This window comes from Dipodomys spectabilis, unplaced genomic scaffold (assembly GCF_019054845.1).
Source record: "Dipodomys spectabilis isolate Male_0828 unplaced genomic scaffold, ASM1905484v1 ptg000076l, whole genome shotgun sequence".
In the NCBI taxonomy this organism is placed as follows: domain Eukaryota; kingdom Metazoa; phylum Chordata; class Mammalia; order Rodentia; family Heteromyidae; genus Dipodomys; species Dipodomys spectabilis.
This window is the reverse complement of record NW_024870753.1, coordinates 10,852,609-10,879,627: the sequence shown is the minus strand read 5'-3', so window position 1 is coordinate 10,879,627 and position 27,019 is coordinate 10,852,609. Positions and strand designations below refer to the sequence as shown.

General features: G+C 52.9%; 1 protein-coding gene across 1 annotated transcript in view; it reads left to right on the top strand.

Annotated features, from left to right (window-relative positions):
- Nucleotides 1–27,019, top strand: part of Cntn5 (contactin 5) — a 281,993-nt gene that overhangs the window by 91,245 nt on the left and 163,729 nt on the right. The window contains exon 5 of the mRNA XM_042682983.1: nt 22,781–22,876. Coding sequence (XP_042538917.1) covers nt 22,781–22,876 — 96 coding nt within the window. The remainder of the gene's footprint in view (nt 1–22,780; nt 22,877–27,019) is intronic.

Sequence of the window (27,019 nt, the reverse complement as noted above, 5' to 3'; positions counted from 1 at the left end):
CTTTTTTGTCTTTTTTATTGTGCTGGTTCTGGGGCTTGAGCTTGGGGCCTAGGTGCTGTCCCTGAGCTCTTTTCCTCAACGCTAGTGCTCTATACACTTGAGCCACAGCTCCAGTCCCTGCTCTTTGGGGTTTATTGGAAATAACAGTCTTCACTTTTACTGGCTGGGCTGGCTTTGAACTGTGATCCTCAGATCTCAGCTTCCTGAGTAGGACGACAGCTGTGAACCCCCCGGCACCTGGCAAATATTTGAATTCTTAAGAATAAACAACAGTCATTGGAAGAATCCAAATGTATATGGTATTGCCAAAAGAGCGACAGGCTTGTGAAAAAAATAATCTATATATTATAATTAAGATGTAGCTCATAATTGAATTATTTAATTTTACAAGAAAAAAAGCTTTATTTTTTTATTGTGAAAATACTGTATAGAGGGGTTACAATTACATGGGCAAGATAATGAGTACATTTCTTATTAAGCATTGTTGCCTCCTCCTTTGTTTCCCCTCCTCATCCCTTCCCAACTTCCCGCTCCCACCAAAGTTGTAAACTTCGTTTTTTGACATAACGAATTGTACATCTCATTGTTGCAATGGGTCCACCTGTATCCCTATTTAAATGATTTGTTTTTTCCCTTCCCTTTCACAAATTATATCAACATTAAATACAGTGAAAGAAGCATGGGGGAGGGACATACAAAGCAACAAAGAAATCATCTTATAAATATGTTAGAAACAATCGCATGAAAGAAAAATCATTTGAGTCCTTATCTTGGGGTTCATTTCACCTAACATTAACTTATCTGACCTTTTCTGCTTGTCTCAGACATATACTAGTTATTGCAAATAAGGGAAACCATGGGACCTATGTTTCTTTGGGCCTGGCTTACTTCACTTAATGTAATTTTTTCCAAGTCTTTCCATTTCCTAACAGATGGGACAATGTCATTCTTTCTGATGGAGGCATAGTTAAATGAATTAGAATGCAAAAAAAACATAGAAAGAATCAACAAAACAAAGAGTTGGTTCTTCGAAAAAATTAACAAAATTGACAGACCCTTAGCAAATCTTATCAGAAAAAGAAGAGAACACACCCAAATAAATAAACTCAGAGATGAGACTGGAAACACCACCACAGAAACAACCAAGATTGAGAACATTATAAGGGAATACTTCTCAAACCTTTATGCTAATAAGTTTGAGAATCTGGCAGAAATGGACCTTTTCCTAGCAAATATTGACATGCCGAAACTAAACCAAGATGAGTTAAATCATCTTAACAGGCCCATATGAAGCATTGAAATAGAAACAGCAATAAGAGACCTCCCATCTAAGAAAAGCCCAGGACCAGATGGTTTTACAGCGGAATTCTACAAAGCATTCAAAGCAGAGCTTACGCCAATACTCCTCCAACTCTTCAATGAAATTGAAAGAGAAAGTTCACTACCGAACTCATTCTATGAAGCCATCATAACCCTTATCCCAAAACCAGGCAGGGACTCATCAAAGAAAGAGAACTATAGACCCATTTCTTTGATGAACATTGATGCAAAACTTCTCAACAAAATTTTGGCCAATCACCTTCAACAATTCATCCAAAAAAAATCATACACCACGATCAAACAGGATTCATTTCAGGGATGCAAAGCTGGTTCAATACACGCAAATGAATTAACATAATTCATCACATCAACAAGAGCAAGGATAAGGACCACATGGTCATCTCAACAGATGCAGAAAAAGCATTTGACAAGATCCAACACCCCTTTATGATGAAGGTTCTGGAAAAATTAGGAATCCATGGAACATTCCTCAATATAATAAAGGCTGTATATGACAAACCTACAGCCAGCATTATACTTAATGGTGAAAAACTAAAGCCATTTCCTCTTAACTCAGCTTTATTGTTTATAAACCTCTAAATATAACATATGTAATCTCAGGAGTATAATGAGTATTATAAATTAAGATAACATATACAAATATAATTTGACATAAATAATTGAGAAATATCTATTTTAAATAATTTACAGTGAAGCACAAAGGTCAAATTATTATACAAAATTAGCCACAGTAAATTAAATGTATGTCAAAATTACCAAAAACTTTCTGTTTGAGCTATAAAACAAAAAGTTTTATGAGTAAGCCACCTGGAAGTATTTCACATCCCATTAATTAACAGTGGTGTGTGATTAGTTTATTTCATTTTCTACATCTCATTAAATCTGGGATTACAGGTTGCAGCTGGCTTTGGCTTCACTTGTTTTAATTATTTTTTGACGATTTAAGACACTAGCCATATGGATGCAAGTTCTGTTTTGCTTGGTTTATTTTTCCTGCCCATGAAACAGAGCTGCTCCTGTTCTCATTCATACGTAATTTTTAAATGCAATAGTTCTGCTTGAGGTTTGCTGCTGGCTTCCTTGTCACCAGCGTGGAGACGTGGGCGTGAGCACGTGATGCTCCGGGGGTCCGTGCTGAGCTCACGGGGCGCCCGCTTCCAGACACCTCCAGGGCTGGAACCCCGGAGGGGGTGTCTGTCCACATTCCCAAAGAACATGGGCCTGACGCAGCCAGCAGCATCTTCCAGGGTCTTTATCCATCTCTAACTCGTTTCCCTAGGTGCAGTGCTTTATTCTCCTAGGTTATTAGAGTTTATTTCCTTGTCCACTTAAATAAATGTTTTCTTTTTGCTGCCTGCCCTGTGCTTGGAACTGGGAAGTCTGAACATGTCACCCAGGAAAGCCTTTGTTTTGTCCTGGCTGCTGCTGGGTGTTGCGTCCACGCTGCTTCCCGGGGTGTCTGAGGACTTGCTGAGTGGCTGCTGCACGCTCCGTGGACTTTGGTACCCGGGGTGTTTGAGGACTTGCTGAGTGGTTGCTGCAGGCTCCCTGGACTTTGGTACCCGGGGTGTTTGAGGACTTGCTGAGTGGTTGCTGCAGGCTCCCTGGACTTTGGTACCCGGGGTGTTTGAGGACTTGCTAAGTGGTTGCTGCAGGCTCCGTAGACTTTGGTACCCGGGGTGTTTGAGGACTTGCTGAGTGGCTGCTGCAGGCTCCATGGACTTTGGTACCCGGGGTGTCTGAGGACTTGCTGAGTGGCTGCTGCAGGCTCCATGGACTTTGATACCCAGGGTGTTTGAGGACTTGCTGAGTGGCTGCTACAGGCTCCGTGGACTTTGGTACCCGAGGTGTCTGAGACTTGCTGAGTGGCTGCTGCAGGCTCCGTGGACTTTGGTACCCGGGGTGTCTGAGGACTTGCTGAGTGGCTGCTACAGGCTCCGTGGACTTTGGTACCCGGGGTGTTTGAGGACTTGCTGAGTGGCTGCTGCAGGCTCCGTGGACTTTGGTACCCAGGGTGTTTGAGGACTTGCTGAGTGGCTGCTGCAGGCTCCGTGGACACGTGGTACCCGGGGTGTCTGAGGACTTGTTGAGTGGCTGCTGCAGGCTCCGTGGACTTTGGTACCCGGGGTGTCTGAGGACTTGCTGAGTGGCTGCTGCAGGCTCCATGGACTTTGGTACCCGGGGTGTCTGAGGACTTGCTGAGTGGCTGCTACAGGCTCCGTGGACTTTGGTACCCGGGGTGTCTGAGACTTGCTGAGTGGCTGCTGCAGGCTCCGTGGACTTTGGTACCCAGGGTGTTTGAGGACTTGCTGAGTGGCTGCTGCAGGCTCCGTGGACACGTGGTACCCGGGGTGTCTGAGGACTTGTTGAGTGGCTGCTGCAGGCTCCGTGGACTTTGGTACCCGGGGTGTCTGAGGACTTGCTGAGTGGTTGCTGCAGGCTCCGTGGACTTTGGTACCTGGGGTGTTTGAGGACTTGCTGAGTGGCTGCTGCAGGCTCCGTGGACACATGGTACCCGGGGTGTCTGAGGACTTGTTGAGTGGCTGCTGCAGGCTCCGTGGACTTTGGTACCCGGGGTGTTTGAGGGCTTGCTGAGTGGCTGCTGCAGGCTCCGTGGACTTTGGTACCTGGGGTGTTTGAGGGCTTGCTGAGTGGCTGCTGCAGGCTCCGTGGACTTTGGTACCCGGGGTGTTTGAGGGCTTGCTGAGTGGCTGCTGCAGGCTCCGTGGACTTTGGTACCCGCTGTCCTCGCTGCTCCTCTCCGCTACCTCCTGCACATCTGTGCAGAACACGTGGCTGCTCAGGTAGTGCAGTGCACGGAGTCCTGGGACATACACATAACCAGAGGATTCCAGAAACCATGATTAGTGATGCAGTTGTGGCGCAGATCACAGGGATCTGCTCTCCGGGCGGAGCGTGGAGCTGAGCGGGCTCCAGGCCTGCTTGCTCCCACACAGCTTTCCTTAGAGAGAGTGAAGAAGCCAACGCAAGAACTGTGAAGCCAAGCAGCATGGCTCCCAGGGCCTCCTACTCACCCCACAAAACCCTTCCTTCACCCCGAGAGCAACGCTCATCATGAGGAAGCTGCGGTCTCCCCTGACGGAATGGCTGATACCTAATCAATCAGTGATCAATGAAGGGATCGCTGCAGCCTCTCCCACTTGGCAGACCTCGGTCGGCCTCTGCATATACCATGTTAAACCCAGATTTATGTGGCAAAGACGAATAGAAAAGACACCTCCTCCCTCAGGGCTCGCTCTTAAAATGTCACAATTAAAATGTTCTGGAAAGTTTGAAGCAGTTTAGCCTCCTGGTTTGTTCATAGTACTGTTAGCATAAGGTTGCTGTCTGTGGACAGAAACGCCAGTCCGGCCTAATCCCTATCTCCCTGCCCGCCCTGCCCACCCCCTGCCCACCCTGCCCACCCCTGCCCTCTCTGCCCACCCCTACCCGCCCTGCCCACCCCCTGCCCACCCTGCCCTCCCTGCCCACCCTGCCTGCCCTGCCCACCCCTACCCGCCCTGCCCACCCTGCCCACCCCCTGCCCGCCATGCTTGCCCTGCCCACCCCTACCCGCCCTGCCCACCCTGCCCAGCCCTGCCCACCCCCTGCCCGCCATGCTTGCCCTGCCCACCCTGCTCGCCCTGCCCACCCCCTGCCCGCCCTGCCCACCCTGCCCAGCCCTGCCCACCCCTGCCCTCCCTGCCCTCCCTGCCCACCCCTGCCCACCCTGCCCAACACTGCCCACCCCCTGCCACCTGCCCGCCCCTGCTCGCCTCTGCCCGCCCTGCCCGCCCCTGCCCTCCCTGCCCACCCCCTGCCTGCCCTGCCCGCCCTGCCCAGCCCTGCCCACCCCTGCCCAGTCCTGCCCATCCCCTGCCCGCCCTGCCCACCCCTGCCCTCCCTGCCCATGCCCTGCCTGCCCTGCCCATGCCCTGCCTGCCCTGCCCACCCCTGCCTGCCCTGTCTTGCCCCTGCAGTAGGGGGAAAGGCACCAGTGCCTGCATTTGCCCAGGGAGCCCGAAAGGCACTGAGTGGCTTTGTGACTAGAGATGGACACTGCTGTGTCCAGACTGATGAAGAGGCTTCGCTGTTTCTATGTGGATGAGATTGTACCAACAGAACATGGAACCATGGGGCTTATGGAGATGAGCGGCAGCCTCCATGTTCCTAACCATGGCAAGAGGCAAACGCAACCGTCCCAGCCCCACCCCGCCCACCAGGACTCCTCCAGAGGCTTCCCAACCCACTGGGCGAGCCAGTGAGATCTGAAACACAGCCTTCAGTATAATTAGGGACAGGTGGGAAACACGTTAGGAAGCGGAGGAGTAAACAAGTCCACCAAAGCCATTATACCATCTCCCACTTAACGTCTGAAAACATGAGTGGATTGTAGTACACCTTGCCGCCCTGGCCTTGGGAGGCTAAGATGATTCCAGCGCTCTGCTTTAGCGTCATGGAAACGGAGAGTGAGCCGGAGTTGGCCCATGGGCAGTGAGCAGGAAGGCTCAGGCCCCGCAGCCCCCAGCAGCCCCCTGGACCCACCTCAGCGGAGGTAAAGCTAACATGACTCTCACCACAGACACAGCAGGGCTCTGACTGTGGACAATTGGCTGGAAGTAACCGTTTGCTAATCACAGGATCAAAGTTATTTCAAAATTGGCAAGTTTTATGCAACTGCCAAATAATCTGATAGAAATACTCTGTTTCTGCTGTTGCTTCCTTGAGGCGTGGAATATAATTTCCGAGCCCCCTCGGGCTCTTGTGTTGTTATGAGTTTGTTTCCATGGGGCAGCCTGAGCGGCGGTGAGCTGGTACTTCAGGCTCCCTCGTTACGGGATTACAGGCCTTCAGAGCAAGGGGCGACGTTCAGCCGGCTGGATTCACAATGAATCATGACCTTAAACACGGAGCTCCCTTGCTTCTTAGTGACCACAGAGATGGATGAGCATGGGCCGCTTACAACGGTCACCGCTCAGCTGCATGCAGCAGAGCCAGTCCAATCCAGCTGCTTCAGCTACAAATAATTGCCGGTCTTACTTGCCGGTAACTTAGCCAAACACGGTTTTCTTCTCCTTCCAAACTGATCGTCAGCCTGACTCTGGGATTCGCGTTGGCTTATGGAAGCAGGAGACTTTCCCTCAGAGCTTCAGCGATCCCACACTTCTTCACATGGGGACCAGCAGGTGTGCTTCGTACACGCCCACTGTCTCAAAACAGCAAGCGGGCAGGAAACCGAAGGGAAGAGCCTTACAGCGCCTTTGCTGACTTCATTCTCTTTTTACTCTTCAGCCTTCAGTTTATAATCTGAGAAAAGAAAATAATAAAGCTGAAAAAATGCTGTGTAAAATGTAAAGTTGATTTTTCATTTAGTTTTGTGCCCATACTGGAGCTTGAGCCCAGGCCTGAGGGCTGCCCTCCACTTGGGCCATGCTCCGCTTCCTGCTTTAACGATGGTTAGTTGAAGATAAGAGTCTCGCACACTTTGAACATTGATCCTCAGATTTTAGTTTCCTAAGGGCCTAGGATTACAGGTGTGAATCACCAGCACCCGGCTGTAAAGTTGATTTTCTTTCAAGAGGTGTATGCATAGATACCTGAAAGCCAAATTGTTTTCTTCTGATCAAATCTAGTGACTGAAGTTATTATTAGTTCCTGATGAATTGTTAAAATTGCCATGATACATACTAGGGTTCTTTCTCTCTTTCTGCATACATCTATACATATATCTTCATACATCATGCATGTATGTGAGTGTGTATGATATCATATAACCTAACTGTGATTAGTGCCACATGAATGAACATATTGAACAAACACGAGGCAAACATGCGTGTGAGTGCCATATTCTTTTCTTACTGTAGTTTACCCATCATCTGACATCTGCAGAGATCATCGAAGCTATTCAAAGCCTTCCCCTGTCCCTGTAAGTGACTCTGAGTTCACTGGTAAGATGAAGTGGCACACAGTGCGCCCTGGAGTGGGAGGGAAAGTCGGCGACTTCGCTCGGGCTCCCCTGCGCCAGCGAGAGCCCACACTGCAGCCTCTGTCACTGCCAGCGCCACCACCGCGTGACCGACTCCAAAGGCACGCCCTTCAATGAACACACATAAAACAAACCCACAGCCTGCCATGCGGAAGCGTTGGGCTTCTGTTTGGGAGGAAATTTCATACCTCCTGCCCCAAGGAACACGGAGTTTGCTAGACAGGCTTCAGTGAGGTATGCCAGCACGGAGCGCGCCTCAGGGGGGCAGCTCAGGTGTGAACAGGGGGAGCCCAGGGCGACGTTGCTAAAGTGTCTGTGCCACAGTCTCAACACGCTTTACACACACACACACACACACATGCGCACACATACACACATGCGCACACATACGCACACACATATGCATACATACACACATACACACACACACACACCCTGCATGTCTGGCCACCATGGCGCACTTCCTCACGGCCCAACCTCGGGACAACCACACTCGACTTCGTATTTTCTCTGGGTGACGTCTGTTCCTGCTGTCTTCCAAGATGGATGAGGCTGGTTCCGGGTGTTGCCAGTTCTTCGCCCTGACTGTTCCTCCCCTTTATCCCGAATAGGAGCTGGTTTCTGAGTAGCAGAACAACGACTATTTCACAGCTAAGGAGTATAACCAGGGTCCGCTCGGCCGTGTGGCAGCCCCTGCTGGGCTCCTGCGGCCCTGACTTCAAACCTGGGCTGGAGCACATTCTGTGCATGTATTGACTTGATTTTTATTTAGTTCATGGATTTTATTGAATCTGGACTGAAATCTTGATTACTAGGAGACTCTAGCTGAAGTAGAATAGCAGAAGTATCTGTTTTCTCCTATTTTGTTTTATTATAACTTCCATATGCTTCTCTTATTTGCCGATGAGCAATAGGAAGGTCATCGGTTTCCATTACACTAAGGAATTAAAAACACTCACACCAGCTGGGATGTGCCCTTCTTGGTTCTCCAGGCCCCGTCTCCTCAGCTCAGCCCTGTTGCCTTGAGCAAACCCCTCTGGTCACTCACGTTGTTTGTCCTAAGTGTGCTGCACACATTCGTAATAACCCACACAGACGGTGTGACCGGGAGGCTGTGAGCGTGGGTCTGTCCTTCTCAAGTGTGAGCCAGGCCTTGGGTGGACACTCGGCGCACACCCAGCATTCCATAAGCATGATTATCAAAAACAAAGCAAAATGCCGTGTGTTTATCAGGTGATTTCTGGGCTCAAAAAAATGAACGCAAAGTTTAAATACAAAGTGTGCTTCCTCCCTCCCTCCCCTCCTCCTCTCTCTCCTCTCCTCCCTTCCCCTTCTCCCCCCCTCCCAGCTGTTGTAACTCCCCGGGGTGCCGCAGCCCTGGGGGAGCAGGGCGGGCTGAGCTCTGTCCCTGCGCAGAGCTGTCCAGCGCAGTGCACTGTCTCTGTCCCAGGCGCCCGGCATCCCTGGAATTTCTGCTGGCATCCAGGCTGTTCAGGGACCCCGCTGGACCCCAGGGCGTGGGGGTGCGTTCCTGGCGCCACCCTGCTGCGGTACCTCAGCTTCTGGCTGCCAGCTAGGCCCTGACACCGGGACTGGGGGCGCATCTGGTCCTGATCCCTGGCCTCCTCCCCCAGCGCTCCTCCACACAGAGCTCTGCTCCGCAGCAGCCCCAGGGCCCAACTCTCCCTTCAGGCTGGAGGCAGGGTGTGTGCAGGGAGGGGACTAGAGAAGCAGCGGGAAGCTCATACACTTGGCGTACTTCACAGTACACAGGAGACCTTCTCGCGTCTGGCTGGGTTATTCCTGAGCCATGGATAACCCCTCAGAGACTACCTTACAAGGACAGCAGCACTTTTATAAAACTTCCCACATATGCTCTCTCAATGTGGCCAAGCCTTTCAGTAACCCTGAAGAGAGAAGAGAGTTCACACAGGATCAGCGGCGGGCCCCAGCCCTCCCGGCCCCAGCAGGGAGTAGAGGAATGTCAGGCCCCTCAGTGAGTGACGTCCACTCCTCTGCCCCATGGGCTGGTGCTGACCAGACTTCCTTTCTCCACTGTGCCTCAGTTTCTTGGAGCCGTTAAGTGATTTTCTCTGTCAGAGTGTGTTAACTATGTAAATTGCTCTGAACTCCCGGGGTAAAAAAATAGAACTGTAGGAGTGGTAATTAGATGCCTTGGTATTATAGATGTTTTTAAGTGGAGTTGAAAGGTTCATGGAATGAAATCCTTTCCATATTTTCATTAATATGGATTTTTAATACCCATTGGAAGTTAACCTGAAAAGTACGTTCCTTCTTTTAGAATACAAAGAGGAACTTTATTCTCAACTCTGAAGTTCTTTCTAACAGAAATTTCTCAAGTTTTGTAAAACTCAAAAGAAGAAGCAGTGGTTTAAAAACCCTGCCTGCCGCCGGGTACCTCGTCTCTCATGCGGGGCCCGCAGCAGTGGGCAGAGCCGGCCATCCAGCGAGAACCGCCCGTCCAGCAGAGCCGGCCGTCCAGCAGAGCCGGCTGTCCAGTGAGAGCGCCCGTCCAGCGAGAGCCGCCCATCCAGCGGGAGCCGGCCGTCCAGCAGGAGCCGGCCGTCCAGCAGGAGCCGCCTGTCCAGTGAGAGCCGGCCGTCCAGCAGAGCCACCCGTCCAGCGAGAGCCACCCGTCCAGCAAGAGCCGCCTGTCCAGTGAGAGCCGGCCGACCAGCAGAGCCACCCGCCCAGCGAGAGCCGCCTGTCCAGTGAGAGCCGGCCGTCCAGCGAGAGCCACCCGTCCAGCGAGAGCCGGCCGACCAGCAGAGCCACCCGTCCAGCGAGAGCCAGCCGACCAGCAGAGCCGGCCGTCCAGCGAGAGCCGGCCGTCCAGCAGGAGCCACCCGTCCAGTGAGAGCCGGCCGACCAGCAGAGCTGGCCGTCCAGCGGGAGCCGGCCGTCCAGCGTATTCCACGTTTCATCGCTGATGTGAGGTCTGCTGGGTCGGCGGCCACGTGCTCTGCTCACCCTGGCCTTTGGAACTTACCAGAACCGCAGGACAGGCTCCTCTGCTGCTTTCCACAGCACCTGCAAACTACAGAAACAAATTAATTCTGCATTTCATCTTTGATGCTCCATGAAGAACAAGCTGATTTTTATGTATGTCTTTCTAACAGTTCTTCGGTGTTAAAGCAGCCCCTGCACAGAGCTGAGATGTCAGGTGCACACCTGCAACTTCGTATTAGTGCAGAGGGCCTCAACGCCGTGTCCAGCTGGCCTCGGCCGCCTGCTCTCCTCCCCAGCTCGCTGAGGAGCTGGTATCACAGGCATGACGCACTGCTCATGACCGCTCTGATTTTCTAGCACTGCGTCCTTCATTCAAAAAATATTTCTAGCTATGACTGAGTTTGTTTACTATACTTAGATTTGTTTGTAGCCGTGTCAAGTAGTATCAGCATATTTTTCCATGTAGCGTTCATCTTTACATGAACTAAGAGAAATTATGTAGATACGTACATTCTACAGATGTGCAAACTATAGAGATGTGTGCATTGTACGTAAGTGATATCCGTCGTGCATTACACAGAGGGGCGGGCAATCCAAGGCCTTCCTCACGATCACTGGCCCCGTGTGCTGGCGGCTGGGTGGAGGGAAATCCGTCTTCTGTGAGCCAGCGCCTTGGCTTTCAGAGCAGTATTTACTTCAGACTTACTTTTGCTCCTTAAGAATGAAAAGTAAACAAAACCCAGATTGATTGCACTGTGTGAGATCTTCCCTGAACATGATGTGCGTCCCCAGTGGCAGGCCAGATCCCCTCTCCTCGCAGTGTTCTTCCTTTTTCTCTTTTAAATAGATTATATAGCCCGATCTGCCCTCCAAGCCAAGGTCCTCCTGCTTCGGCCTCCAGATGTTGAGGTTATATGAATGCACTGCCATAAGCAGCCTTTGCTGGTATTAAACTAGGCATCACACCCAGATGAAGAGGAAAGATAAAGAGTTGTGAGCTATGACACCCCCCATACACCCGTAGAATGTTGTTTATTAATATCTCAAATGCTGAGGCCATTGAAAGTAGTTTAAATCAGAAAATACCAACTCAAAACACCCACAGAAGCAGCATACGTACGTACTGCCACTGCTGGAATGGCGGCTGTCCCTCCCAAAGTAATTTAAAAGTTTAAGCCACAAAGGCAGTGAAATGTTTCCACAACACTTCTCAGAGAATCTTTCTCTGAAATCGTTCAAGCTCCTTTTGTGTGACTACCAGGGCGATTACACAATAATAAACCAGCAGGACTGGCTCTGAATTAAAGTAAATGTGCTCCAAAAGGTTCTCAGAGTTGGCGAAATCCTTTCCTCATGCCAGAAACGGGTCTAAAGAGAATGATATTTGAGCTGCCTGTTGGCTCAGTTTTACAAACATGCAAACCTGAGTGTTTATATACCCATCTTCTGTAATGCTGCACATAACTTTAAATCTCCACAGGTTAAATTGTTTGCTTCCCTGACAGATGGTGAGTTGTTTGCAATCATTTTTCACTGGACACTTCCAGTGGACATTGCTGTCCACTACTAGGGATTGCCATCTTTGCTTAGGTATAGAAATGCTTTTGAGACAGACAGATTACACATACACCACCGCCTGTGTGTGTACGTGTGAGAGCGTGTGTGCACTCGCAAGCAAGCATGGGCTTGATATATGAAGAGAGAACAAGTGTCACTTTTGGAAGCAAAACTATAAAGTATGTCAGGAGCGTGCCATGCCTCATTAGATGCCATCACTCGGGGAGAGTGAGGCCAGCGATGAAGGTATTAATTGAGGTAAGGAAGCAGGCCAGCTTTAATTAAACGCGGTGGCAGTTATTTAGCAGCAGCTGCGCTTCATCGGGCGCTGTGGCAGCTGTGCAGCCGCCGCGTGGCCGTGCTGGCGGCGTGGAGTCTAAGGAGACCCACTCCGCGCCCAGCGGGCAGCAGCTGCCGGCAGCGGCGGGCTGCGTCCACACTGTGGGCCCTGGAGAGCGGAGCACGTGGGGGAGCCGATGCTCTGAGCTCCAGCAGAGGAATTACAATGACTACACACAACAACACTCCTGCTCCAAACCTGTAAAATTACAGCCAGAAAGGGGAATTTCTAGTGCTCTGCTGAGCGATGTGTGTGCGTTTATGATTCCTCACACGGGGCAGCTCCTGAGGAGGAGCTCTGATTCCACGTTGCTGATGCTTGTTTAAAATTCGTAGAAATCATTATTGTGAATGTCAGCATTGTTAATTTCCACCAATCGTGTGTATAGGTCAAAGGGGACTGAGCGCTACCTAAAACAAATACGCGGTTCATCCGGTAGCTGTACTGGCCACAGCGTCATTATGTTTTAGGGAGCTAAAGGGGAAGCTGGCTGGGCAGCTCTGTGGAAGCTGAGCCGGCCCAGGTGCCGCATCCCTACCGCTGGCACTGGCGCCTGGCCGCCGCTGGGACTTATAACAGAGGTGCCCGCCCAGCTCCACGCACGGACGCACGGCCAGTCTGCACAGCAGTCACCCCTGCAGCGGCTGGTGGGAGCGCAGGGCTGCAGCCTGGAACTGAGGTCAGCCTTACCACCCCACCTAAAGCCACCGGGACTGGCAGAGCCTGCCTAGCATAGGCAACAGACACAATGCCAGAAGGTTCTGTCGTGAAGACAGTCTTAATTGCAAGGTGACTGCATCGCTCACATTCCGGTGTGATCTCTGGCTTTTACCTCAGGTGGAGCTTTCGTCAGTAAGTAACTGAGGCATTTCTGGGAAGTTGCCCTAATAGAAAACAGTTATTGTTCACCTTTGTTCTGAAGCATGGTGAGCTTTTAAGAGCACACTCCCACAACTCACTCATCTCCCCCTCCCTCCCTAAAAGTGCCCTGGTTTTTAGATATAGAACATAAAATATATAGGAAATAGAGAAAAGAGCAATATATATATAGTAAAAAGGAAGAAGTAGTAACCAAAATGCTTTCCAAATTGGTGAGAGATTTTTAAAGGAAACCTTCAAAAAAGAAATATATCAAATAAATTACAGAGTAGAATAATTACTGTTGATTACAGAGAGAATAGAACAAGTAGTGAAAGAACAAATATCTGAAGGAAAAATGGCTGAGAGTTTTCTAGAATGCCTGAGAATGACCAGTCCACAGGCCCTGGAGACAGGGTCTGACCTCACAGCAGGACACACAGCGGGACACACAGCGGGACACACAGCGGACAGTGGGACACACAGCGGACAGCGGGACACACAGCGGGACACACAGCGGATGGACAGCGGGACACACAGCGGACACACAGCGGACACAGCGGGACACACAGCGGGACACACAGCGGACACACAGCGGACAGCGGGACACACTGCGGGACACACAGCGGACACACAGCGGACACACAGCGGACACACAGCGGGACACACAGCGGGACACACAGCGGACACACAGCGGACACACAGCGGACACACAGCGGACACACAGCGGACACAGCGGACACACAGCGGACACACAGCGGACACACAGCGGACACACAGCGGGACACACAGCGGACACACAGCGGACACACAGCGGGACACACAGCGGGACACACAGCGGACACACAGCGGACGGACAGCGGACACACAGCGGGACACACAGCGGGACACACAGCGGACACACAGCGGACACAGCGGACACACAGCGGACACACAGCGGACAGCGGGACACACAGCGGACACACAGCGGACACACAGCGGACAGCGGGACACACAGCGGGACACACAGCGGACACACAGCGGACACACAGCGGACACACAGCGGGACACACAGCGGACACACAGCGGACACACAGCGGACACACAGCGGACAGCGGGACACACAGCGGACACACAGCGGACACACAGCGGGACACACAGCGGACACACAGCGGACACACAGCGGACAGCGGGACACACAGCGGACACACAGCGGACACACAGCGGACAGCGGGACACACAGCGGACACACAGCGGACACACAGCGGACACACAGCGGACACAGGGCGGACGGACAGCGGGACACACAGCGGACACACAGCGGACACAGGGCGGACGGACAGCGGGACACACAGCGGACACACAGCGGACACACAGCGGGACACACAGCGGACACACAGCGGGACACACAGCGGACACACAGCGGACACAGGGCGGACGGACAGCGGGACACACAGCGGACACACAGCGGACACACAGCGGGACACACAGCGGACACACAGCGGACGGACAGCGGGACACACAGCGGACACACAGCAGACACACAGCGGACACACAGCGGACACACAGCGGGACACACAGCGGACACACAGCGGACACACAGCGGGACACACAGCGGACACACAGCGGACACACAGCGGACACACAGCGGGACACACAGCGGACGGACAGCGGGACACACAGCGGACACACAGCGGACACAGCGGGACACACAGCGGACACACAGCGGACAGCGGGACACACTGCGGGACACACAGCGGACACACAGCGGACACACAGCGGACACACAGCGGGACACACAGCGGGACACACAGCGGGACACACAGGGGACACACAGCGGACACACAGCGGGACACAGCGGACACACAGCGGACACACAGCGGACACACAGCGGACACACAGCGCACACACAGCGGGACACACAGCGGACACACAGCGGACACACAGCGGACACACCGGACACACAGCGGGACACACAGCGGACACACAGCGGACACACAGCGGGACACACAGCGGACACACAGCGCACACACAGCGCACACACAGCACACACACAGCGGGACACACAGCGGACACACAGCGGACACACAGCGGACACACAGCGGACACACAGCGGACACACCGGACACACAGCGGGACACACAGCGGACACACAGCGGACACACAGCGGGACACACAGCGGACACACAGCGGGACACACAGGGGACACACAGCGCACACACAGCGCACACACAGCGCACACACAGCGCACACACAGCGGGACACACAGCGGACACACAGCGGACACACAGCGGACACACAGCGGACACAGGGCGGACGGACAGCGGGACACACAGCGGACACACAGCGGACACACAGCGGGACACACAGCGGACACACAGCGGACGGACAGCGGGACACACAGCGGACACACAGCAGACACACAGCGGACACACAGCGGACACGCAGCGGGACACACAGCGGACACACAGCGGACACACAGTGGGACACACAGCGGGACACACAGCGGACACACAGCGGACACACAGCGGACACACAGCGGGACACACAGCGGACGGACAGCGGGACACACAGCGGACACACAGCGGACACAGCGGGACACACAGCGGGACACACAGCGGACACACAGCGGACAGCGGGACACACTGCGGGACACACAGCGGACACACAGCGGACACACAGCGGACACACAGCGGGACACACAGCGGGACACACAGCGCACACACAGCGCACACACAGCGCACACACAGCGGGACACACAGCGGACACACAGCGGACACACAGCGGACACACAGCGGACACACAGCGGACACACCGGACACACAGCGGGACACACAGCGGACACACAGCGGACACACAGCGGGACACACAGCGGACACACAGCGGGACACACAGGGGACACACAGCGGACACACAGCGGACAGCGGGACACAGCGGACACACAGCGGACACACAGCGGGACACACAGGGGACACACAGCGGACACACAGCGGACACACAGCGGACACACAGCGGGACACACAGCGGACACACAGCGGACACACAGCGGACACACCGGACACACAGCGGGACACACAGCGGGACACAGCGGACACACAGCGGACACACAGCGCACACACAGCGCACACACAGCGCACACACAGCGGGACACACAGCGGACACAGCGGACACACAGCGGGACACACAGCGGGACACACAGCGGACACACAGCGGGACACACAGCGGCACACAGCGGGACACACAGCGGGACACACAGCGGACACACAGCGGGACACACAGCGGACACACAGCGGACACACAGCGGACACACAGCGGACACACAGCGGGACACACAGCGGGACACACAGCGGACACACAGCGGGACACACAGCGGACACACAGCGGGACACACAGCGGACACACAGCGGACACACAGCGGACACACAGCGGACACACAGCGGACACACAGCGGGACACACAGCGGAAGGACAGCGGGACACACAGCGGACACACAGGGGACACACAGCGGACACACAGCGGACACACAGCGGACACACAGCGGACACACAGCGGGACACACAGCGGAAGGACAGCGGGACACACAGCGGACACACAGGGGACACACAGCGGACACACAGCGGACAGCGGGACACACAGCGGACACACAGCGGACACACAGCGGACACACAGCGGACAGCGGGACACACAGCGGGACACAGCGGACACACAGCGGACACACAGCGGACACACAGCGGACACACAGCGGGACACACAGCGGACACACAGCGGACACACAGCGGACACACAGCGGACACACAGCGGACACACAGCGGGACACACAGCGGAAGGACAGCGGGACACACAGCGGACACACAGGGGACACACAGCGGACACACAGCGGACACACAGCGCACACACAGCGCACACACAGCGCACACACAGCGCACACACAGCGGGACACACAGCGGACACAGCGGACACACAGCGGGACACACAGCGGGACACAGCGGGACACAGAGCGGACACACAGCGGGACACACAGCGGACACACAGCGGGACACACAGCGGACACACAGCGGGACACAGCAGGACACACAGCGGGACTCACAGGGGACACACAGCGGACACACAGCGGACACACAGCGGACAGCGGGACACACAGCGGGACACAGCGGACACACAGCGGACACACAGCGGACACACAGCGGACACACAGCGGGACACACAGCGGACACACAGCGGACACACAGCGGACACACAGCGGGACACACAGCGGAAGGACAGCGGGACACACAGCGGACACACAGGGGACACACAGCGGACACACAGCGGACACACAGCGGACACACAGCGGACACACAGCGCACACACAGCGGGACACACAGCGGGACACACAGCGGGACACAGCGGGACACACAGCGGGACACACAGGGGACACACAGCGGACACACAGCGGACACACAGCGGACACACAGCGGGACACACAGCGGACACACAGCGGACACACAGCGGACACACAGCGGACACACAGCGGACAGCGGGACACAGCGGACACACAGCGGACACACAGCGGACACACAGCGGGACACACAGGGGACACACAGCGGACACACAGCGGACAGCGGGACACACAGCGGGACACAGCGGACACACAGCGGACACACAGCGGACACACAGCGGACACACAGCGGACACACAGCGGGACACAGCGGACACACAGCGGACACACAGCGGACACACAGCGGGACACACAGCGGGACACACAGCGGACAGCGGACACACAGCGGACACACAGCGCACACACAGCGGGACACACAGGGGACACACAGCGGACACACAGCGGACACACAGCGGACACACAGCGGGACACAGCGGACACACAGCGGACACACAGCGGACACACAGCGGGACACACAGCGGGACACACAGCGGACAGCGGACACACAGCGGACACACAGCGCACACACAGCGGGACACACAGCGGACACAGCGGACACACAGCGGGACACACAGCGGGACACAGAGCGGACACACAGCGGGACACACAGCGGACACACAGCGGGACACACAGCGGGACACACAGCGGGACACAGCGGGACACACAGCGGGACACACAGGGGACACACAGCGGACACACAGCGGACACACAGCGGGACACACAGGGGACACACAGCGGACACACAGCGGACACACAGCGGACACACAGCGGACACACAGCGGGACACACAGCGGACACACAGCGGGACACACAGGGGACACACAGCGGGACACACAGCGGACACACAGCGGGACACACAGGGGACACACAGCGGACACACAGCGGACAGCGGGACACAGCGGACACACAGCGGACACACAGCGGACACACAGCGGACACACAGCGGGACACACAGGGGACACACAGCGGACACACAGCGGACAGCGGGACACACAGCGGGACACAGCGGACACACAGCGGACACACAGCGGACACACAGCGGACACACAGCGGACACACAGCGGGACACAGCGGACACACAGCGGACACACAGCGGACACACAGCGGGACACACAGCGGGACACACAGCGGACAGCGGACACACAGCGGACACACAGCGCACACACAGCGGGACACACAGGGGACACACAGCGGACACACAGCGGACAGCGGGACACACAGCGGGACACAGCGGACACACAGCGGACACACAGCGGACACACAGCGGACACACAGCGGACACACAGCGGGACACAGCGGACACACAGCGGACACACAGCGGACACACAGCGGACACACAGCGGGACACACAGCGGGACACACAGCGGACAGCGGACACACAGCGGACACACAGCGCACACACAGCGGGACACACAGCGGACACAGCGGACACACAGCGGGACACACAGCGGGACACAGCGGGACACAGCGGACACACAGCGGACACACAGCGGACACACAGCGGGACACACAGCGGGACACACAGGGGACACACAGCGGACACACAGCGGACACACAGCGGACACACAGCGGACGGACAGCGGACACACAGCGGGACACACAGCGGACGGACAGCGGGACACACAGCGGACACACAGCGGACACACAGCGGACACACAGCGGGACACACAGCGGACACACAGCGGGACACACAGGGGACACACAGCGGACACACAGCGGACACACAGCGGACAGCGGACACACAGCGGACACACAGCGCACACACAGCGGGACACACAGCGGACACAGCGGACACACAGCGGGACACACAGCGGGACACAGCGGGACACAGCGGACACACAGCGGACACACAGCGGACACACAGCGGGACACACAGCGGGACACACAGGGGACACACAGCGGACACACAGCGGACACACAGCGGACACACAGCGGACGGACAGCGGACACACAGCGGGACACACAGCGGACGGACAGCGGGACACACAGCGGACACACAGCGGACACACAGCGGACACACAGCGGGACACACAGCGGACACACAGCGGGACACACAGGGGACACACAGCGGACACACAGCGGACACACAGCGGACAGCGGGACACAGAGCGGACACACAGTGGGACACACAGCGGGACACACAGGGGACGGCAGTGGTGAGAGTCTAGCAGTGTTATGGGGACCGTGGCAAGCATGGGAAAAGACAAGGAGCCCTCGGGGCCAGAGTGCGCAGGCGGGGCCGGCCTGGAGCGCCGGGCAGGTGTCCCGTCTGCTGGCCACTCAGCAGGTGCGCTGTCAGGAACAGACTTTTTATCTCGTTTGCAAATGGAAGGAAGACAGATCTTCCCACCAGTAGTTTTAAGCGAAGGAACGACACAGAAGATGTGTCGGGACGTACTGGTCCAGTGTGAAAGGTGCAACAGTAACCAGCCGAGGTTGTATTCAGCCTCCCTGTTAAACCGGCATGTGCGTCAGAGCAGAGACCAGGCGTGGGCCTCTGGCCCGTGATCGCTAATGTGCTCCGCGTCTCTGTGTCGCCCGGTTTACAGGGATTTCAGGAGAAGTCTGTCCCAGCTTGTAAGCCACACCAGACGCTGGGGTCCTCACACTGTTGCCTGGGTCCCCAGTCCTCAGTCCTTGACAAATCACACAGAAAACATGAACATACCGTTTTTGCCTTCTATAAACGTCAATAAAGCACACACCTGTGGAAGTTTTTTATTTTCTTAATATAAAAATATATAGCATGCTAAATTAATATAAACACCCAAAATACATGAATCTCTACAGAAGTTTCCTAGTTCTCTAACGAGTGTCTCAAAAAAGGATCGCTTATGTTCTCCTGTATATTAACATTGTTAGCAACATGCACGGTGTTGGCAATACGGCATTTAACATGATTATATTTTTCTAACCAGTAGGAATGCACACTAATCTATCAGGAATATTTTGATGATGTCACTACTTTATAACCAATGTGCAGCATTTACAAAATATCAGCTGGTTAACAAAAGAAAGTCAGCTTTCTGTTCACACCGAGATGTAAATGCTCTCTCCTTCTGTGTCTTCCCTATTGACGGAGCCCAGCTCACTCCAACCATTTCATGCAAATAATTCTGGCTTTCATCAACCAGAATTTTGTTGGTGGCAAAGGCCACTTTTGCATTTTCTGTAGTGAGTTTCAAATTTTCCTGGGAAGTAGTTAAATAGGAAACACATTCTCCTTGCATCTTTCTTCTGTACTGAAGATCGAACCCAGGTCCTTGCACGTGCTAGGCAGGGACTCTACCACCAGAGCCATGCCCCAGGTCTATTTTTCTCAAAAGAATGCTGTTTTATTATTTCTCTGTATGACTTTATGAAAGACAAAAGGTCTACTTGTAATTGAAAAGCATTTTTTGGTGCGTTTTTGCTGCTGGAGTTCCTAGGAAATGACACAGAGACAATTCCACAACAGTGTCTTGATTGTGCTTTTGTGAGTAGCCGATACAAAATAAAGCAATTGCAGCCGCCTGTGATCTTCCAGGGCATTGTGAGCTCAAAACACAGTTCAGGTCACAGTTACTCTGTAATGGTCTTTCTGTGTGTGTCTAGTTCCTAAGCAATGTGAATATTATACACCAGTACCAAGTACTATCCTAGAATTCATTAGTCCGATGAGGATAAAGCAGACAATTAATCCAGTGAGGAAAGCAGACCTTCAGCCGTCGCACCCAGGGCCTCATTCCACACACAAGCGTCCTTGTTGCGACTGGAGTAAGGCAAAGACAGATAAGCTAGGACTCAGGCCAGCTGCGTGCTCCTGTCTCTCAAAATCAATGGATCTGGCTAGTGGATAAATTCATGAGTCACCTATTTGTTGGCTTCAGGCACAAAACTGTGCATACTTATGAAGTTCCCAAAGAGGCACGCAGAACGTTTGGTAACAGAGATCAAAGAAGTAGTGCCAGTAGGCTATCCACCATTGAAAATCAATGAGCTTGATTTTACCATGACATTGAGTGCCTGGGGTTTTTGAGTAAGCGTCTCACCCCAGGAAGCATGCTGGGGTGAGGTTGCCCCATCCCCCTGGCTTTGTGACTGTAACAGCCGACTTGTTTGCCAGGAAACACAGAGGTGTATATAAAATCCCAAGTCGTTTCTCAAGCATAAACCCGGCTGTGTTTTTGGGCATCGCATCTTCCCTGCCACTTCTCCATCGCTGTGGCTGCTGGAGAGGAGATCTGAGCAGGAACTCGGCAAGTCAGCCCGCTGCCCCCTGCAGAAGAAGTTCATGTGGGAGATTCCCCGGAGGTCACTGGAGACTCGCCAGCTTCCCCTTTACATCCCTCTAGTAGATGTTCTTGATTAACTTCCTCATCAAATTAAAGCTCTAACTTGTATGGCTGTAAAAACACTCTTTGTAGGGTGAAACAATGAAAAGCTGTAAACATCCCTCGCAATGAAACACTGTGGCAGGCGTGACCCGCTGGTCACCATGGAAACGTGACTTTATAGGCACAGAATTCCAAGACAATGTTTATTAAAACAAAAAAAAAACATCTTTTCAAGAAGCAATACTAAGATCTGTGCCACCAACCTAGCTCAAGGAAAAGGGCGTGGGTACTATGTTTGGCCTAGATTATTAATCAAGGTCATATTGATAATCGAGATCAAATAAAATCACACACCGCCCCCTCCAGACCACCTCCTTCCTGGACAGCATTTTCCAGTCAGACTCTAGAGCTGAGCCCTTCTGCCCGGATGTTTTCTGTCACCATGTCTAGTCCCAGACTAGACACAGAGGGGTGTAGGGAGTCCGTGCAGCCCATTTGAGGCTGGATTAAAGTGAGGTAGTATGCCTTCCCACCCACTCTTTCAGGAAAAGAACATTCTGTGCCCTCTCTGTGTGCTGTGGAGTGTGCGCATCTCTCCAGGTCAGGAAACCGCCTCTCCACACGCCGTCAGCCTGGTCTGACGAGCCAGCAGGCGCCCAGGAGGCAGGGGGCGGCCTCTGCTCGTCATCTGGCCGAGAACGCGGCCTTTCCTGAGAGGAAGGTCGGTTAATAATAATGTGTGAAGACACTGTACGGGTTGGTTTCTTCCTAGACCAGCAAATGGTATGCACGGTGACTGGAACTGAGGAATGCGGTGTTTCTGTGATTACTGTAGATTCACTCAAATTGTGGTATTTGAAGTTGGATGATGCAGATTTATTTATAAAGCATTCCTCTTACTGTGAAACAAAGCAAAAAGAAAAGCGTGGCCAGGGTGATGTTGAAACAGTAGGAGATGTGTTAGTGATTCTCCAAGCCCCTCTGCCTTGCATTGAAATGCTGTATTATGTTGACAGATCTGGGAAATTTTAGTGGCCGGACGCGAAGCGCGGTCTCCGTGAGGGACGGCCAGGGGGTCGTGCTGCTGTGCTCTCCCCCTCCACACTCGCCAGGTACGGTGGTCCCCTTCCCTGCCGGGGCTGTGCGCGTGCTCATGGGCGGTGGCGGGCCGGGCAGGCGTGGATGGAGGGTGCATGCTGGCCTGGCCGGAGGAGTCAGTGCGGGGAGAAGCGGGCGCTGAGGCTGTGGAGCCCGCCTCCCGAGGGGCCGACGGCTGTGCTCACGCTGGTGCAGCCTGTGCACGAGGAAAGCGATCGACGGAGCCAAGGCATTTGAAGTGTCAGATCTGAGTGAAACACACCAGTGCGCATCTTGTCTTGGAAGAGAAGCTGCATGCTTGCTGCCTGCTCAGAAATACTGTTTGTGTGGATAGCTTACGTATCGGCTCTTCCTTCCCTTTGGGGGCACTACTTGAAGGCTTGCTTACGAAAGTCAGGGAAATAGGTAAGTATTTTATAGGTTTAGAGAAATAGAACAGTAAGTTGTACTCGGTATTTTATACCCTTTTGGAAACTCAAAGCTAATTATATTCATTTTGCTTTAGTTCTACAATTTAAGACATATTCTTCTTTGCACCTTAATGTATGTAGTGCTTCTATAATACAATTTAAGAGATGCCAACGTTAATCATAATAGAAGAGGGGAGGGAGAGAGAGGAAGAGGAAAAGAGTAGTACATAGACTGTGTCAGAAAAAAAAAGACTATTTAACCACTGCTCTGGAAAGAGAAATTAGTGTCCAGATAGCCCGTCTAATTTCCCTTATTTAACGTGACAGCCATATTTGTTTCAGTGAATTCACCTGTTTTCAAGGTACAGTTCATGGATTCTATTAAACATACACAGTTGTTCCACCCTCACTGAAACTCGCTGTTCAACTCCTCCTCCCTGTCTCCAGGCAGGTACCCATCTATGTATCTGTAGGTTCACTTTTGTCTAGACTTTCCATTTGAATGCAGTAATGCGATGTGGGGGGGTCTGTCTATGTCTTTGGCTTCTGTGAATGTCTTTGGCTTCTTTTACTTAACACGACTCACCGATTTGCAGATCTTTACGTTGATGGATGCTACTCTGTTGTGCGGATACTCCGAATTCTGTTCTCCATCCCTCAATCGTGGCCATTGGATCGTTGTCAGTTCTCGCATCGACAGGGTCCCACATTCCTGGTTTGCCTTGTAGACATGTTGCTGTCCGCTCGCTGCTCCGCTCACTGGGATTTCTCATGGTTGTGTCAGGCTCCGCCAGAGCTAAGCTCAGTGCCTGGTGATAGACCCTCACGTCACCAGCCACCCTCTGCCCACTTGCATTACTGGAAACTCCACTTCTTGCTGTTGATCTTATAGGACCTTCTGCACCTCTCACTGCGAGCGCCCGCACCGGTATCAGCGATTTGTTGGTTCTTACGCAACACCTTCTGTAGCAGTACCTTCTTCTGTGAGGAAGTCTGCCTGACTTGCATCCGCCCTCCCCCTTGCTAGCTTGTGGGTTGGCAGTTCAAGTCCCCTCCTGCAGGGTCTCAGAAGCTAGGCCAGTCCCTATCTCCTCCTCCTGCCGCTCGGCCCGCCCGGCCTGGGTGCCGGCCCCGCCTGGCATGCCCCTCCTCATCCCCACAACTTTGAATCTGGCCTTCCTTTATCATTTCAGCTTCTCAGCTCCTTTCTTGATCCTCTGCTTGGTATGTTTTCCCTAGGAGCCCTCATCCCTGCAGGGTAAATTTACTCAACTGTTGAGTCTCTGTCAGCTTTGATTAGCAGGTAATGTCCATTAGGAAGGAAATTCGGTTTTGTCCACTTGTAGCGCAGGTAACTAGTACAGGACTTGGCACAGAGTAGGAGCTCACAAAGTATTTATTGACTAAATCTATGCAAAATACTCAGAAATAAAACAATGAACCATGATTAAGACGTTGGGAGACTAACCCTACACAGACTGGAAGAAATAGCTGGACGTGTGTGAAGACTCAGGGTCTATGTTGAGGGGGCAGAATGAGGCAGGCTCCGGCCTCAGGATTATCTGAGGACTGTGTTTGAGTATTAGGAAAGCTCTTGGCATGTCGGGCTAGAGACGGAACATGTTCTCTCTCCCTATCTCAAAGCACATGTCACAGACTCCTGGGAGCTGAGGAAGTAGCTCTTCTGCTTGCTTAAGCATAGATGAACAGCTGGTCAAGGATTTTCCTGAGATTGGAGAAGTGGTTTGAGCTTGCTCTAAAATAGTTTAGATAATAATATACCAAGACATTGTCTCATAGGTTAAGTAAAAACGTATCTGTTGAAATTCTTTGTATGAATGTCTCCTGACTAAATCTTGGCAAAGATAATGCTTGCTTGTCTTTCAATACCCACTAGCAATAAAGCACAGTATGCAGTGGCAATTGCTGTTTGCGCTCTGCATCCCCTGTGTCCTGGTGATTTTGTGACCCTTAACCAGGGACCCCAACGCACTAGATGTTGACAGACATGGAGGAAGAGAATCTTCATAATTTATTTCTGAGTGAATTTTCTGTGTGCAGCATAAAAAGAAAATGTGAGTAGCATCATCAACATAGAAGAATCGGTGTGACAGTTTATATTTTCACCCCAAACGGCCCCTGAAACCTGAAGTATTCACATTTATTAATTGAGAGTACAGTCATATTGAAGAGTGGCGATGTAACTCTGGGGCCTTGCTTCCGAGCGCTTACAATGAAGCGCACAGGGGCCACATGAGGGAAGAAGATGGCCCAGCACTGAGGCTTGCTTGAGGTGGTTTTTACAAGCCATGGTTTCTTTTTCTGGGTGGGATAGAGCTGAATGTTGTGAGCTCAGAAAGTCAGTGGACGCTGCTGCCAGCCCCGCAGCTCAGTCCCGTCCACACAGGCGCAGCACACGCCACATGCACGCCTCTCCACGCCACGCCGCCCCCTCTTAGTCTTGCTTTGCCTTCCTTTCAAGTCATAATTATTTATCAGAGCTTTATGTGAAGTAAAGTGTCAGAAGTAAAACTTACTGAGCTTTTTATGCTCCGTAGTGGGTCACCTGTTCTTCTATGGCGTGCAACTTGCCTTGTTGCAATTTATCTTCCCGTATTGAGTGCCGACACCGGACACCTGATGGGTCTCCCTCACGCGCCCGCAGGTAACCGAAGAGCGCGTGATCCCCACCGTTGGCTTTCCGAGGGCCTCGACAGTCCTTGCCAGTCCTCAGCGATTAGTTTATTGCAGCCCACATCTGTGCAGGTATTGGGTCATTTCATACCACATTCAAGTATCATTCTTTCAAAGCATAGCAATGCTGCCATTCTGTGGTAGCTGTGAGGAAATTGAACAGCTTTTACATGAAAGAAGATTGAAAGTACTTGGAAGCAGCCCAGTGGTTTAATTTCTTAGTGCCTGAAGTAGATATATGCAGTATACAATTAGCATTGAATTCTTTTTTTTTTTTTTTTTTGGGGGTCTGGTCGTGGGGCCTGAACTCTGGGCCTGGGCGCTGTCCCTCAGCTCTTCATCTCAAGGCTAGCACTCTACCACTTGAGCCACAGAGCCACTTCCGGCTTTTTTTCTTTTTGCTTATGTGGTGCTGAGGAATCGAACCCAGGGCCTCATGCACGCAAGGCAAGCACTCTACCACTGAGCCACCTTCCCAGCCCCTAGCATTGAATTCTTGAATTTCTTTTTTCAATGCTCACAAGATGAGGTCAATGTGACTGGCAATATCTCTCCGGCCTGTGAGTGGTTACGTACCTACCAGGAAGCCAGTTAATACTTCAAGATTATTAAACATATACTTACAAAATGATTTTTAGTTACCAAAACCCCTCTAGCACTTTAAAGGTTTTGCAACATAAGACTACATGGTAAAAACAGCTACGAAAATGTAGAAAGATTCCTCATTACAACTATGACTAAGTAAGAAATTGTCTTCTGGTCTAGAAGCTACAGACCCTGATACTTTTTAAACAGAATAGTACTTCCTTGCTTCAGTGAAATATGAGTGAACTATCTACAAGAACACTCAGAAGCTGACACCAAGGGAGAATTAAAGTTGGTGAGCAGAGAACAAGCCCAGGGCAGCTGGTAAAGGTCTGACCCGGCACAGGCCAGACCCTGGAATCAATCTCCAGCCCTGAAAAATAAGCACAAGCTACATCCTCAAAACTCCTACTCACTACTCAGCAGAAAATTCGCCAGAACTGGAGGCCTGGGTCAAATGGTAGAGCA